The 17,787-nt window shown below is 32.7% G+C and overlaps 1 protein-coding gene across 7 annotated transcripts in view; it reads right to left on the bottom strand.

Annotated features, from left to right (window-relative positions):
* Nucleotides 1-17,787, bottom strand: part of Spock3 (SPARC (osteonectin), cwcv and kazal like domains proteoglycan 3) — a 419,208-nt gene that overhangs the window by 128,180 nt on the left and 273,241 nt on the right. For all 7 annotated transcript variants that reach the window (XM_074055028.1, XM_074055027.1, XM_074055026.1 and 4 more), the window contains one exon: nt 6,829-6,952. In XM_074055028.1, the coding sequence (XP_073911129.1) occupies nt 6,829-6,952 (124 nt within the window). The remainder of the gene's footprint in view (nt 1-6,828; nt 6,953-17,787) is intronic.

Raw genomic sequence — 17,787 nt, 5'->3', positions numbered from 1 at the left:
TGAAATATCACACAAAGGGCATGCTCATTAGTCCATAATTATCAAAACTGCAAATGATGTGGGAAAGACATGATTAACGTGTTTCTGAGTACTGAGAATGCTTCCATTATGATTTATTGCAAAGAGCAAGGCTGGGGAAGAGTTTTGGCCCTAGTGACAGGCAGTTATTTTATAGTTAATTGCTTAATGACAAGATCAAACAGAAGGAAATACTTTCTTACCATGGGAGAGATCTACAGCGTACAGAAAAGACCCTAACCTGGGACAGGATCCTGATGCCCGTTTTCAAAATGAAAACGTTTTCCATGGTGGATGGCTTATATCAGAGGGCTTCAGTTGGGGAGACCTAAATACCTAAAAATACCTAAAAGATATTTAGGTCAACGTCAACTCAATGGTCAAAGTTATTAGATGATATGATTGTTATAGACACCTGTCTTTAGGTCAAGAAATGGGATAGATGCAATCCTAAGTTCATCTTGCTCTACATGGGTAACATCTCAGTTTAAGTAGAAAGCACAAGATAGATACTTTCTTGTGTGGTACAAGGTATTGAACCCAGGCCTCATGCTTTCTAGACAAGCACTCGGCCACTTGAGCCTTTAACCCAGTCATTTGGTTTGTTTTCTGTTTTTTAGATAGGTTCTCACAAATGTTCTCTGGGTTGGTCTCAAATTCATGATATTCTTGCCTTTTCTTCCTGAGTAACTGGGATTATAGGTACATACTACCATGCCCAGCTGAAAGAGGGAAAATTGAGAAAAAAGATACCTGGAGTTATAATGTGGATCTTTGTTTAGGTAGCTGTGGTTGGGACTATGGAAAGATATCATGGAAAAATACGAAATTTATCCACGTATTCACTGAAAAGTATATGGCAGTCACATCCAATGTGGTTTATTCTAGAATTCTTATGATTATGAGTTTGTGTAAGTAAATGTCATTTATAGCATGTTGTTTACTCTAGCTTAGAAAAACAGTTCTTTTCTGTTAATTTTAAAATCAACTCCTATATTAATCTAATCTTTATTATTCATGGGTCTTATTGATAGATATATATCATTATACCCAAATAATTGTGTGCATCTGCTTCAAACTTATATGAGAAATGGAAAAGTCATTTAGAGCACGAACTTTGGAATTAACTGAGTGACGAGTATCCAATAATTTCACTTTTTGTACATCAGGGTTCTCATGCATACAAGAGAAATAAATTCATATATCTGACCGATTTATATTCAGTACATACATTAAAAATAATCTCAAAAATACAAACACGTAAGTATACATGAGTTTATGAAAGTTAGGGTAGTGAAAGGTCATGGGTCATCATGATACCAAATCAAAACAGAAGTTTTTATAAATAGTAGCCAAAACATAAATGCACCTGTGCCTTTGACTCATTATTACCACAGGTAGGACACTGGTACCAAGCTTTGGGAAATACATACTGGATATTACGAATATCCTTAAGAAGTTAATACCTAGTAATGGTTGTCAATGTAGGGTGACTGAAGTCAATGTATTCTGGGTTATCACTGCCTGTGCTTAGAAGTCTCTATTTAACGTCATCATAGACATGACTGAAGTCACTGACCACTCAGAGATTTAGACAAAATGTAGCTCATAAGTGATTTATAGCACTGTCAAATACTTCAAGTTCATTTAATAAGGGAAGAACTTTGGGATATTTACTGAATTTGCTGTTATTTACATTGTTGGTAAATGTGAAACTGGTTTGGTGAACTGATGAGGGCAGAGCCATTTTTCAGTGTGTTGTGGAATTGGCAAGATGATAGCACGTAGATCAAAACTGATTAGATTCTTATAACATACACTATGGATATTACAAACCCAAGCACTTGAAAGAGAGATTGTCCAACGTTTTCTTTTCCTATGAAATAAAATTGCATAAAACTGTGATATCACTGTAGCTTTGTAAAGGATCATTTTAACACAGTCACTCATGCCTAGGTGAGAAGTGAACCATCTAAAAATGTTTCAATAAATAAATTTAGAAATTAGTGAAAAAAATTGTCCAAAATGCACTAAGGTCACTATAATTAACTGAAAATTCTTTAACTGGGCAGGAAAGTAAGCCCATACCTCTCTTAAGGTAAATTAAAACAATTATTAAATAATTTATAGAGTATATCCTTAGAAGGGAAGGAAGAGAAAGTACTAAAGTATGGGTAGAGACTAAGGTATCAGCCCTTAAAAATAGTGTGCTCATTTAATAGCTCCTACAAGCCATCTTCCAAAGATAATCATATTTTAAAATATATTAGCCTTTCTAGTGTGGTATAAATCATAAACAAAAAGCATGAAAGTGAAGTTAAATTTCTGTAGCTTAGTAAATTTGGAAAAAATGATATAATCAATGAAATACCATAGTAGTAAGTCATGCCATTGCTACAGAAATATTATGTGGAATTCTTTGTAATTGAAAAAGTAGAAGGATTCTTTTGACTATTTAAAAATAGAAACAGATTAGCACAATAATCCTGCTACAGAAAAAACACATAATATACATGTTTAATTTAATTTTCTTATTCTCTTTTTCCTTTCTATAAGAGAAAAGTCATTCATGGCTATCCCTTATCATTTCCACTAGAATCATTTGCATACTTAAATATGCTGATAGTGAAATACTACACTATAAAGCATTAAATTGTTCAACATATACTGTTCCAAATGTGTAATTATTATGGAATGAAAATAAATTCATCATTAAAAAGTAAAACAGTTAGAATGTATTTATCTTCTTATATTTCCACTGAAAATATTTTAGCACTATGATTCATTTATTATTTCCTATTGTAAATATTCAATTGATAAAATAGTCAATTTCATCTTTACTTGGTAATGATATTTAATAAAACTGTGTGGGGCTGGTGGAGTAACTCAACTAGTAGAGTGCCTGCCTAGCAAGTGTGCACCCCTGAGTTCAAAATCCAGTACTGTCAAAAATTAAAAAAAAGCTTCTAATATAAATGTGTAATATTTTGCGTATTACTTCATTTCTCCTGAATGAATAATTTTTGGCTGAGAAGAACAAAACATAACACTAGAGGCTCTCTCTCCACCATTCTCTGTAAGTAGAAATGCCCACAGTAAAATGCCTACAGTATGCTAAACACAGAAGGCTCATAAGGGACTTCAAACTCTTACTTCTGTCAGATGCATTTCATGCTTATTTCATTGTCACTTTTTTGATTCCTGAAACCTGTTCATTGAATTAATACCATAACTATATAATTTAATTAAATGATTTTACAATATCAGTGTAAATGTTGGGTTTATTTTTATGAAAAAATTTTAAATGTCTTAGACAATGCAGATGCATGATACAATAAAAGTTAATATTTAAATATAAATAAATAAATGCCTGTGAGATAATGCTAAAAAAAAACTGAGGATAGTTTTATTTGAAAAAAAAAAAATCTACCCTTCAGACAGCTTTGCAATTGTCTTTTAGTTATTTGCTCCATTTCAACTGGCAAATTTAGGAAGACACATTTTTCCCAATAACTGAAAGCTGTATTTGTGATTCAAAATATACCCCCAGGGGTTAAGCATAGGGAGGGTTGAAACAAAGTCACCATCAGAACAGGAAAGCTTTTCTCACAGTTAGCATATGGAACATGGTGCCATATCAGGGATTTGGTGGCTTGCAAAATCCTTTTAAATTTGAGACTTTATGAGAAAGTATTATTTCTTTTAAAGTTTACTCCTTTAGTAAGAGTTTAGCCCAGTAAAAGATCATGAAAATGTGCTGGAGTTACAATCTAGATCAAGTTGGCATACCTAAGCCAAAATCAAACTCAGCCTAAATTGAAAAGCAAGTGAAATAGAATCAGTGCACATCTAATTCTGTTGATCTTCCAAGATAATATTACTTCATTTAAGGAAAAGGAAAACTGAACTTTATACTAATAGACATAACATACCTCACTGATAATTCAATGTCAGAAATTATCTACTTTGAAAATGTATATATAGTTACTAGAATTAATAAATTGTTAATGAGAATAACAACATGACTCAATTATTGAAAAATCAGCTAGAAAAAGAGTAAAACATAATGGTGGAATGCTGAAATTTAGAGTAGAGTATCATTACATTGCAAGGAAGATAAGTGTTTCTTTGATGGTAACAGTCTTGCACTAGTTCACACATATACTTAGGAATTCAAAGAAAATATGAACAAATACATCAGGGTTTCTCAGTCATAGGTACAAATAAAAATTCCCTGGGGAACTTTTCATTTTCTATGCACAGGATTCCATCCCAAACTGATTTACAGAGCATTTTGCAGCTAGAGTTGGGAACTAGACATACTTTCCATTGCCTCCACTAAATGTACAAACACACACACACACACACACACACACACACACACAAACACACACAATTTTATAGATAATGCTCATCTCTTGGGAAATTGCCATTATAGTTCAATTGCCAAGTACTGAATGACTAAATATGATAGAAAATAGTTAAAATCATCTGCTGTCCTCAGAGAATTCATATTATGGGTGCCCTGCTCAGTTCTAAAACATTGCTATTATTTATTGATTTGTGCTCACAACAAATCTAATGTACAATTTACATAAAGAGACAAATTCTTCCATGGTTGAACACAGCACTATACTGGGGACTGATTCCTGCTTTTTACTGAACCTTGCCAACAGAATCAAAATAGACTTTGTCTGAAGTAAAGAAATGAAGACTTTCATTTTCTGTGTCAATTTCAAGAATGATTACCTCCCAAGTAAGCTTGAAGAGAGTTATATTTTGATTTTTTCATCATTTCTGAATTTAAAGAGTTTACAAATTAGTGGCTCTTTTAAAAAGAAAGATTGAGCACAATTCTAAAAAAAGTTAATCATTTTTCGTAACAGGATAAAGAAAATGTTATTAGAAAATTTCTTCTGAAAATCATGAATGTTTCAACATTTTTCAAGTAAAATTTTTTCTAGAGTTCTTTATCTGTTCATTTGTCATTTCGTGCACAGTTTTTAAATTCTCTGCTGACGATTTTAATAAAAGCTGACACACTTTCAAGTTTGAACTCCAATAAGGTAATTATTCAGAGTGATCATTTTGTATAACAAAGTATACATTTTAAAATTATATCTTGTCTATAGCATTTGACTAAAATCTTCCTTTAAGTAACTTATGGAGACTATCCTTCCTGTCCTATGTCCCAACACTTGCACTTCTATACATTATAGTGACACGCCTGCACTTAAGTTTCATCACAAAAACATGATTTATAACTTCTCTTCCACAAATTGAGCTGACCATAGAAAACAAACATGGGGAGAGTCCAATCACTGACACCTGAATAAGAAAGGCTTCAAGAACAGAACTAAGATTCCACTAAAAGTTGTTTAAAATATCTTACCATAGTTTTCAGTGTATTAACAAAGTTTAATGAATCATGAATCACAAGAAAAACTCTGTGACCCCTTCCCTGACTTTCTGTTTTCACCTTCTGATAAGTGGATGCTGGGAAATTAATAAAATAACTATCTCAAGAAGGCACTGTCTCTAGGTTCTTCGGTCTTGATCTAGTACCTGAATAGCTGATGCCATATTTTCTATAAAATGGAAACAGTGAAAGTTTATCCTTTGAATTTTAATCACAAGGAACTGTTAGAAAGCATTAATTAGGAATGTTTATCATAAGTTCTTATGGCAATGATTTCCATTTAATTTCATTGTTTTATACAGCTCAGTCTCACTGTGATCAGTGCAAACACCTTGGATTAGAATGGGTGGACAAAAGTGGAAAGTCACAATGTTGTATTAGAATTTGCAGAAATAAAGGTGGTGATTTTGATTGCTAAAGATCCATATATATTTGAACCATGTTCCTTTTATGTATTCTAATATAAATAAAGCCTTTATGGGAAATGATACTAATGCAAATAAAAATTAAATAATTCAAATGTGGATTAATTTGAAGACTGATTTTATTGACAATATTAATAAGACCAGGTCACTTGCAAGATAAGAACTCAGAGTGTGGCAAGTATACAAGAACACTGGAAAATCCTCGTCAGGTCACAAATATACATGAATTAATGTACTTATGATAGCTAGGAATATGAAGTCTGTGTTTCAAACATTTAGTAACTCCCAAACCATCAAATGATACCTCCAATGCAGTCTGAAACTTATGGTATGCTGTGAAAATAATTTGTGAAAAGAAGGACTGTAACCACAACTTGGAGGCTGCTTTTGCTAAAAGCTGTTGGCTGTTCACTTGGGCCTGCAAAAGTCTGATGTGTAACTAAAAGCATGGAATCGCCATATTCATATTTCATCTGTCTCCTTTGCTACCTTAAAGTTTGGGTCAGATTTCTGTTCTCTCTGCACATAGACATGTCAGTATGTATTAGTCTAAAATTGGTAATCCTCTACCTTCAAAGCTGAAGACACCAAGACAAAAGTGAGATTTTTTAAGATATGTAAGGACAATGCAATCAACAGATTATTAGGTGCTATCATTTGTAGCATCTTGTTTGAGGCTACTAGGAGCAGCACCTAGCATTTCTGATGTCTTCCATAGAAATAACATAGAAAATGGTGGTTTTAATATTTAAAGGCTCAGGGCATTAACAACTTTGGTATTTAATTTAAAAATTCTGACATAGAAGAAACAAGTATACATTGAATTATACTCTTAATCATTGGCTTTTCACTTTATTTTAAAAGTTTAATAAATTACTTGGGCAACCACATTGATGAACTGTTTTCAATGGTTTACTATTAAATAGACATAACTTATTTCATAGTAAATAGTACCATTTTCTTTACCTGAGAAGAGTAGGAATGACCATCAGAACCACAAACAGGGTCAGTATAGACCATTGGGCATTGCTTGCAGGTGGATGATGGGAGACCTCTCCATTGCTTATGGCCTACACCTGCTTCTTTCATACTGCCAAAAAGAGAAAGAAAAGAAAATAACCACACTTAGTGAATTTGTTTTTTAAAAATAAATTTATATTAATCCTTCTTTTCTTTTCTGTCATATCAAATCTTGAGATAAATTAGAATCAGTAACTTGTATCCTGATTTGCAGTATATTAGTCCATGCAATGTTCTTTTGTTTCAAATTTCAAGGTTTGCCTCTAATAATGCAATGATATAATCCTCAAAAGTCTTCTGAAAGTCATGTACAGATTATAGTTATATGTCAGCATATGGATTCTTTGCTTTAAATTCATAGTTGTGAGGTTTGTTTTGATAACCCCAGACATAGAAACAATGCTTTACTTTGTTAAAGCAATGCCTAATTTACTACATGCTTGAAGATAAGAGAAGTTTACTTTTAGAGAAAAAAGCAATAAAGAAATATAATTTTCCAGCACCAATCAATATTTAGAGAGCCACATTAGTAGGTTTAATGATAACAAATCCCCTTTTATTGACTAGAATTTTCTCAAAATGGATCCATTAAGCTTTGATCTAAAATACCTTGAGGAAATCCATTCTCTTTTGGTACCTACACCTAGAATTATTTTCTTTCTTACTTTCATTAAACCACTTTATTCCTTGGCTTACTTGTGTAACAAATTTACACAAAGGCAGGGAAGCTTAGAAACAAGAAGGAAATAAGTAGGAAACCTATAGAGAATCATTTAACATTTGGAGTAAATCAGTCTTCATTAATTATAGTTGTCTCCATAGATAGTAATCTGATGTCTAGGTGAGAATGAGAAAAGATGCTTTACTAGAAACATTTTTCTCCTTAGCATTTTCATGAAAAAGTCAATCCTACACAACAGTGGTCCCAAAAGACTATACTATTAAGATGCACCATAAAGATCATCATTCTAGGAAAATAAATTCAAACTATGTTCATTAAATTTGGGGAAATTTGAATGGCATTAAGATCTCTCTCTCTCTCTCTCTGTCTCTCTCTTTCTCTCCTCTCTTTTTCCTAAAACAGAAATTTCTGAAAGTCTGTCAGAATTCTAAGCATGTTTGCTTCATTCCAACTTAATAAATTATGCTAAAAGACTGCATTTACCTTTCCTGACTAAAGATTTCATCTCATTATAGATACAATGGGAAAACAACAATGCTGTCATTCCTGGTTAAGTACCTGGCATAAGAGCCAAATGAGAATTAAAATAATTCCTGAAGAACCTGGAATGTTAAAGTATGCCACTTCAAGACCTGGAACTTCCAGAAATGCTGCAAGGGTGGAAAAATCTATTTGGCCCTGTAGTTTCATCTTCTGTAATAAAAACAGGGCATAATATTACACAAATTACTTGATCTCCAAATACAATAGATGTATGCCAAGTTTATGTTTCAAATCAATGAAAAGTATTTTATTAGACTGAACCAGAAGTATAGTAAAAAGAAATCACATATATAGAGATATATATATGTTTGGTTTATATACATGTCCAACTCTATATATTCTTTTAGATTTATTTGTTTCTTCCTATGCTAACATATATAACCTGAAAAACCCCAATGAAATATGAACATTAATTTTTGTAATGACCTTGTTTTATAAATGTGTGTCTCATGATTATAAAGAAAGCTCTCTGTTGCTTATAGTCTAATTCCTGCTTCTTTCAGATTGCCAAAAACAGAAGAAAGAAAACAATATTTATTGTATTAAAAATCATATGCATATCAGTTTGCTTTTGTACCCTGTCCTATCAACTCTTGAAGATAAGTTAGTCATTAAGACCATTTTCGGTCTATTCATCCATTCAATACTCTTCATTATAATAGTATTTCATCAGAAAGTGCTTCACATTTAATTCAAGGAATAAATATATCTAGAACTCAAATTTTTTTAAAAAATTAGATTTAAAAAATTCTTAAGTTTAAGGAGAGATCACAAAATAAAGTAAAAAATACAGTGTACTTGTAAAATAGGTGTTGATGGAAACAAGGTTAGTTTTACCTATTCTCTTTAAGACCAAGCTAATCAATAAGTGAATATTTTCAAATTGCTAAGGTACATCAATGAAAGCACTATTTTTGTTTAGTTTTGCTAGTGAGCAAGATTTATTGAAGTAAAATATCATCACCAACACTATAATATTACATAGATTTGAGTCACCCATTTGATTTGGAGTTTATACCATGCCACAGCATTTCCTAAATGAACAGATAATTAACTTATTTAATTTTAAAATAAATGAGAAATTAGGTGATGTGAAATTAATCAAAATTCATATTTTAATTAGTACATGAATATTGTTCATGATATATGAAGAACAGTAAATTGTGTACTTTTTAATTATTGACAATCAATCCAAAAGAAAGCATGCAATATTTTTTCATCCTGAGTCTTCATAGAACAGCTTTTATATTTAACAAAATAATTTAGAAAATTGAGGCCTAAATTTAAAATCTGAAGATATACATTTTATGGATTTGATATGTTCTTAAATCATTGATAGTTCAAGAATAAAAAAGTTAATCAGACAGCCAAACCTGTTTGCCATGGTGAAAGAAGTCATGGTATTTTTATATCTCCAAACCTCAAAGGCCTCTCCCATCTCCTTTTGCTCAGGGAGAAACCACCTTAAGAATCAATGAGAAAATAGCTGTGATTTAGACTCATAATCACAGACACCTGTGCCCAACCAGGTGGGAAGGTCAAGCTATTAAAACAGCAAAGATGAGAGTGAAGACAGCATCAGAGCTGCAGCCCAAGCTCTGATGTACAAATTAAAACATAGAAAGTATGAGAAATATGAAAAGCAAGGCCATGTGAGTCTTACAAAAGCTCATAATTCATCAATAACTGAATACAAAAGTACAGAAATTGTTGAGATACTGAACAAAAAAATTCAAAAGCCTAGTCTTTAAAAAAACAAAAACAGATGAATGAAGTAAGGAAATCCATTAATAACAGAAACAACAAATTCAGCAAAGAAACAGAGATTATAAAAGGGGCAAAAAAGGAAAAAAATCAAATAAAAATGTTGGAAAGGAAAAATATTAAGCACAGTGGAAAGTATAATCAGTAAACTAGATCAAGCAATAGACTATACTGTCAAAGTTTAAAGACAAGGCTGAGGAAATATTAATTAATACAGTAATAAAAACTTTAACAAGCATAACCCAAAATTTCAAGAACTATGAGAAATGATGAATAAACAAAACCTAAGTGTGCATGGGATGGAAGATGGAGCTGAGAAACAAACTAAGGGATAGAAAACCTATCCGTGAAATTACATCAGAACATTTCCTAAATCTAAGGAGAGATGTAAACATCCAAGTACAGGAGACATTTATAACTCTGAATATACATGACCATATTTTATTGTATTTAAAGTGCAAAGACTACAGATCAAAGAAAAAATATTGCAAGCTATAAGAAAGAAACAACTTTCTTAAAAAAGCAAACGTATCAGAATTACATAAAACTTCTTAGCAGAAACCCTAAAAACCAAGAAAGCATGGAATGACATATTTTAAGCCCTGACAATAAATGACTGCCAACCAAAATTAGCACATAAAACAGTTATTCTTTAAAATTGATGGAGAAATGAACATCTTCTGATATAAGCACAAATTAAAATAATTTATGAGTAAGAAGACATCATTAAAGAAGATACTGAAAGGAATCCTACATACAGAGAAAGAAGAAAGACAGTCTCAAACATTAGATTGCCATCAAAGGATAAATTTCATGAAAGGAATATAGGAAAAAATGAGAATTAGAAAAAAATCAAACAGGTTCATCTCAGTAAATCAACCAAATTCTAAGATGAAGAGGGTAGCAAAGAAAGAACAAATAGCACTCTAATCAATGAGGAAACAAAACATTACAACTAAATTATAAGAACCTGTCAATAGTAAAGAAAAATTATCAGTTACTCTAGTAAAATCATGTAGTAAATAGACATTACAGACAATTCAAGTGCCATAACTTAGGTAGCATTTACTGAATGGGGATTTTTGGATTGAGTTTATTTTATTATTTTTATTTTGATTCTGGTGTTTCTTATCACCTCTCCTAATCTCTTAATGTATTTGTTTGCAACTTGGGGATAAGACTTTTTATCAGTGCCTTTTCTTTGAATTTTAGCTTAAATTGCCTTTTTCATGAACATGTGAAGTTGTACTTTGGCTTACGCAGCAGCCAACACTGCAGCAAGGCTCATTTCCACCTGGCCCCTTAACAGACATCTGTGTGCTTCCCGCTCACTGCTCGAGTTGCTTGTCATTTCATACTATTCATGATCCTTTTTTAAGTGCCTTGTAATTTTAACAGTTCACTTTTTACTCTGCTGTTCACTGAAGTTATTTATTAAATAAAAATGGCTAAAATACTTAAAAAAAAACAAATTAAAAGACACATTAGCTGAATGGATTTACAAATAACAGACAATTATTTGTTATCTAAAAGAAACATACCTCACTAGCAAAGAGACACACAGACTGAAAGTTAAAACACAGACAAAATAAACCAAGCAAATGGAAGCTGAGAGCAATGAGGAGTGGTTATACTTATATCTAGCAAAGTAAACTTCAAGACAAAATGAATCAGAAATGATAAAAGTCCCTGTAAATGAGCAGAAGGAAAAAACCATCAAGAATATCTAAACATTGTAACTATATGTGTGCACCAAATTCAAGTATTCCTGGACAAAAGGAACAATAAGAGTAAGTGAACTCAATACTCCAAACTCATCAATGAATAGATCTGGAAAAACATCAACAAAGAAGCTTCACAGTTAAACCATAAGCAAATGAATTTTATAGACATCTTCAGAATATTGCATCTGACACTTACTTATAGAACATACATTCAACTCAGGACTTCATGAAACTTTTTCTAAAATAGACCACATTTTAGGCCATTACACAAATCTTCACAATTACCAAAATGTAAAAATAATTTTTTGTATCGAACTAGAAAATAATGCAATGAAATTAGAAATAGACTGCTACAGAAACTACATGAACACAAAGGGCTCAATGATACACTTTTGAATGATCTCTCAGTTATTGAAAAAATAAGGGAGGAGATTTTAAAACTCTTAGAATTAAATAAAAAAAGAAATTTACAAGAACCTTTTGGGTACAATGAAGGAAATGCTGAGACAAGATTAGGGTTAGGGTTTTCTACATTAAAAGCAAGGATGATTTCAAAAAATAATCTGATGATACTCATTAAGAACTTAGAAAAATAAAAACAAGCCAAACCCCAAATTAGTAGATGGAAAGAAGGAATAAAGAACAAGTTAGAAATTTATGAAATGGTAACTAAATGAAAAAATTTTTAAAAACAAATGAAACCTTTAAAGATTTGGCTCTTTGAAAAAGGAAAAAGAATTGACAAGTCCTAAGGACTGGCTAATAAGTGCCAAGAGAGAAGGCACATATTAATAAAATCAGAATTGTTAGGTTTTTATTGTTGTGCTGGGTGGGGGACATTGTGTCATTTATAATATTGATTTACAACATATTAAATATATTACACTTGAATTTGCCCCCTCCACCTATCTCCTTTATCCCCCCCTCTCTGAATCCTGGAACAGTTTCAACAAGTATCACTTTTGCGTTTACATACATGTATACACATTACTTGCACTGTATTTATGTTCCTACACACTTTCCCAGGCACCTCTTCCCTCCCAATTATGCCACACCCACAACCCAGGACCTGTTCTGCCTTCCTGTTCTCTGATTTTATAGAAGAAAAAAGATAAAAAGACAAAAAGAAAAACATGAACTTTTTCTAGTTTGACACAGGGAGTTTCTTTGTGATGTTTCCATGCATATATATATTACAACCCCAATTGGTTCATCTCCTAATTTTCTTTATCTTACTTTAGTCCCCTTCCCATGGTGGCCCCAGCCAGGTTAAGATTTCTATATTCAATCCCTGTATAGAGTACACATCAACCAGATTCAAGGTTTTAGTTTCCCTCCCTTGCTCTATCCCTTCCGCGTGTGACCTCTCCTTAGTGTAACCCACATCCCATAATTGTGTTGCAATTGATAAAATTAGAATTGTACAGGGTGATAGTAGAACAAATACACTGAAATCTAGAGAATCTTTAGGGAATAAATTGAAAACTTATGATCTGATAAATAGTACAAACTAGAAGAAATAGATAAATTTCTAGATACATATGAACTACCAAAATTGAAGCAAGAAAAGATAATGAACTTTAACAGATCTATAATGAACAATGAACAATAATAAGGTGACTCTCAGTAAAGGAAAGTACTGGTCCAGTCAGAGTAAAAGAAACTACTGGTCCCGTCAGATTTACTGCTACATTCTCAAGACGACATTTAAAAAAGAACTAACACCAATGATCGCCATTTATTCCATAAAATTAAAAGGAAGGAAATCTACCAAACTCATTCTATGAAGTCAATATTATCCTGATACCAAAACCCGACAAAGATAAGAAAACTATGCAAATTTCCTCCATGAGCATAGGTATAGAAATAATCTATAAACATTATTAGCTTAATTGAACAATACAGAAAAGAGATCAAGTTGGTTTCATTGACTCGACGCAAGGATAGTTAATAAAAATGGCAAATTCATAAAAATAATACAGCACATAGAGTAAATGACTAAAAATCCCATGATCATTTCAATAGATGCAGAAAAAAAAAGTTGACTTAATGTGTCACCATGACAAAAGCCCTAATGAGTCTAGGAAAAGTAGTATCATTGCTCAATAGAATGCAAGATGCATGTGACAAACCTATACCCAAAATCTGGAAGCACCTCCTTTAAAATCAGGATATCACAGGGTATCCACTCTTTTCTACTACTATTCAATATAATTGTTGACTTCTTAGCAACAGAAATGAAGCAAGAGAAAGAAATTTTAAAAAATACAAATAAGAAAGGAATAATTTATTTATTTACTTATTATTATTAGTTTATTCATGAGTGTATAAATTGTTTAGGTCATTTCTCCCCCTGGCCCCCTCTGCTTCCTTCTTCCCCTGCCACCTCCATACCCCCCTCACTTCCAGGCAGAACCTGTTCTGCCCTTATCTCTAATTTTGTGGAAGAGAAGACATAAGAATAAAAAGGAAGACAAAGAGTTTTTGCTAGTTGAGTTAAGGATAGCTATATAGACAGATTCTTTGCATTGCTTTCATGTACAAATGCGTTATAATCCAAGTTGATTCATCTCTAACTGATCTTTACACTGCTTCCTGATCCCCTTCTCATGTTGACCTCTGTTGCTTTAAGTTTTCTGTATTAGTTCCTCTGGAATGGGGACAACAAATGCTTTCATGTTTTGGATTTTCTTCCTATTCCCATATCTCCTGCATATACTCTCCCCTTGTCATGTGATCCAAGTCCAACCACATTGCTGCATTTGCCCTAGATCTAAAGTCTGCATATGAGGGAGAACATATGATTTTTGGTCTTCTGTGCCTGGCTAACCTTGCTCAGAATGATGTTCTTCAGTTCCATCCATTTACTTGTGAATGATAAGATTTCCTTTTTCTTCATGGCTGAGTAAAATTCCATTGTGTATAAATACCACATTTTCTTGATCCATTCATCAGTAGTGGGGCATCTTGGTTGTTTCTATAACTTGGCTATTGTGAATAGTGCTGCAATAAACATGGTGTTCAGATCCCTTTGGAGTAGCCTGTATCGCATTCCTTTGGGTATATCCCCAGGAGTGGGGTTACTGGATCTTATGGCAGATCTATGTTTAGATTTTTAAGTAGCCTCCAATTTTTTTTCCAGAGTGATTGCACCAGCTTTCATTCCCAACAGCAGTGTTGTTCCTTTTCCCCACATCCTTGCCAACACATGTTATTGGTGGTGTTTTTGATGTTAGCTATTCTAACAGGGGTGAAGTGGAATCTTAGTGTGGTTTTGATTTGCATTTCCTTTATGGCTAGAGATGGAGAGCATTTTTTCATGTGTTTTTTGGCCATTTGAATTTCTTCTTTTGAGAAAGTTCTTTTTAGCTCAGTTGCCCATTTCTTAATTGGGTCATTGATTTTAGAAGAGTTTAGTTTCTTAAGATCCCTGTATATTTTGGTTATCAGTCCTTTGTCTGATGTATAGCTGGCAAAAAAGTTTCTCCCAGTCTGTGGGTGGTCTTTTCAGTTTAGAGACCATTTCTTTTGTTGTGCAAAAGCTTTTTAATTTAATAAAGTCCTCTTTGTCCATCCTTTCTCTTAGTTGCTGAGCTTCTGTTCTATTGAGGAGGTTCTTGCCCATACCTATTAGTTCCAGAATGTTTCTTGCTCCTTCCTGTACTAACTTCAGAGTTTTGGGTCTGATATTAATGTCTTTGATCCATTTTGAGTTGATACTAGTATAGGGTGACAAACATGGATCTAGTTTCAGTTTCTTGCAGATGGATAATCTCTTCTCTTAGCAACATTTGTTGAAGAGGCTGTCTTTTCTCCATCGTATATTTTTGGCACCTTCATCAAAAATGAGGTGGATATAGTTGTGTGGATTCATATCTGGGTCCTCTATTCTGTTCCACTGGTCTTCATGTCTGTTTTTTGTGCAAGTATCATGCTGTTTTTATTGCTATGGTTCTGTAGTATAGTGTGGAGTCGGGTATTATGATACCTCCAACATTGCTCTTTTTGCTGAGTATTGCCTTGATTATTTGCAGTCTCTTGTATTTCCAAATGAACTTTAGGGTAAATTTGTCAATCTCTGTGATGAAAGTCATTGGGATTTTTATGGGAATTGCATTAACCATGTAGATTGCTTTTGGTAGTATAACCATTTTTACTATGTTGATTCTACCAATCCATAAGCATGAGAGATCTTTCCATCTTTTGTAGTCTTCCTCGATCTCTTTCTTCAGGGGTTTGTAATTCTCCTTGTAGAGGTCATTCACATCCTTTCTTAAGTTTACTCCTGGGTGTTTGATTTTTTTTGAGGCTATTGTAAATGGAATTGTTTCCATATATTCCTTTTCTCAGTTTGTTTGTCGTTGGTGTATAGAAAAGCAAATGATTTTTGTAAGCTGATTTTGTATCCTGCCACCTTGCTATAGCTGCTTATGGTGTCTAAGAGTTTTTGGGTGGACTTTTTTGGGTCTTTAAGGTATAGGATCATATCATCCACAAATAAGGATATTGTGGTATTTTCTTTACCTATTTGTATTCCTTTTATTTCTTCTTCATGCTTAATTGCTCTGGCTAGAAATTCCAGTACTATGCTGAATGAGAGTGGAGATAGTGGGCACCCTTGTCTGGATCCTGATTTTAGGAGAAATGGTCTCAGTTTTTCACCATTAAATATGATTTTGGCTGTAGGTTTGTCATATATAGTCTTTACAATATTGAGGTACATTCCTTCTATTCCTAGTTTTCTTAGAGCTTTTATCATGAAGTGGTGTTGGATCTTGTTGAAGGTTTTTCTGCATCTACGGAGATGATCAAGTGGTTTTTGTCTTTGCTTCTATTGATGTGCTGTATGACAATTATAGATTTGCATATGTTGAACCACCCCTGCATCCCTGGGATGAAACTGACTTGGTCATGGTATATGATATTTCTGATGTGTTAGATTTGGTTTGCCATGATTTTATTGAGGATTTTTGCATCAATATTCATTAAGGAAATTGGTCTATAGTTCTTCTTTTTGGAAGTATCTTTGGTTTTGGGATGAGAGTAATATTAGCTTCATAAATGAGTTAGGCAGTGTTCCTTCCCTTTCTACTTCCTGGAACCATTTGAAGAGGGTTGGTATTAGTTCTTTAAATGTCTAATATTATTCATCAATAAATCCATCAGGTCCTGGCCTTTTCTTTTTTAGGAGACTCAAATGATCCCTGTTTGCAGATCATTTTACTCTAAACATAAACAACTAAAAAATCTCCACTAGAAACTCTTAGTTCTGATAGGCACTTTTAGCAAAGGAGCAGGATACAAAATCAACATATAAAAATCAGTAGATATTCTACAGATCAATAAGCAACAAGAGAGGAAGTAAGTCAGGAAAACAATCCCATTCACAATAAGCTCAAAAAATAATACCTAAGAATAAACTAAACCAAACAAGTGACAGACCTCTATAACAAAAATATAAAGCACTGAAGAAGGAAACCGAAGAAAACACAAGATGGAAAGACCTCCCATTTTCATGAATTGGCAGATTTAATGTTGTGAAATGGCTATATTAACAAAAGTGATAAACGTGTTCATTTCAATTCCCATGAAAATTTCAGTGATATTCTTTTAAAAAAAGGGAATAAATCCTAAAATTCATTCAAAAGTATAAAATATTTTGAATAGGCTAGTCAGGAAGAGCAACGATCAAGTTATTAAGATACTGGATTTCAAATTAATCTACAGAGACATAGTAATATAGACAGCATAGTACTAGCACAAAAACAGATACATAGAAGAATGGACTACAACAGAGGGCTTTGAATCTGACCCTAGCAGTACAATTTAATTCAAAATAGATGAAGGGCTTAATGTAAGACCTTCAACTTTGAAACTACTAGAGGAAAGCACAGGGAAAACAACTGAAGACAGGGATAAGCCATGATTTTCTGGATAGGACTCTAATTACTCAGGAAATAAGACCAAATATCATTAAATTTGAGTGCATCAAATTGAAAAGCTTCTTCACAGCAAAGTAAACAATTACCAGAATGAAGAAACTACTCACATAATGACAGATAATCTTTGTTAGCTATTCATCAGACAGGAAATTAATGCCAAGAATATAAAAGAACTCAAAAAAATTAAACACCAAAAGAACAAATATTTCAATCAATAAATGAGCAAGTTAATTGACAGATAATTCTCAAA

The sequence above is a fragment of the Castor canadensis genome, chromosome 14, assembly GCF_047511655.1.
Source record: "Castor canadensis chromosome 14, mCasCan1.hap1v2, whole genome shotgun sequence".
In the NCBI taxonomy this organism is placed as follows: domain Eukaryota; kingdom Metazoa; phylum Chordata; class Mammalia; order Rodentia; family Castoridae; genus Castor; species Castor canadensis.
This window is presented reverse-complemented; position numbering and strand designations above follow the sequence as displayed.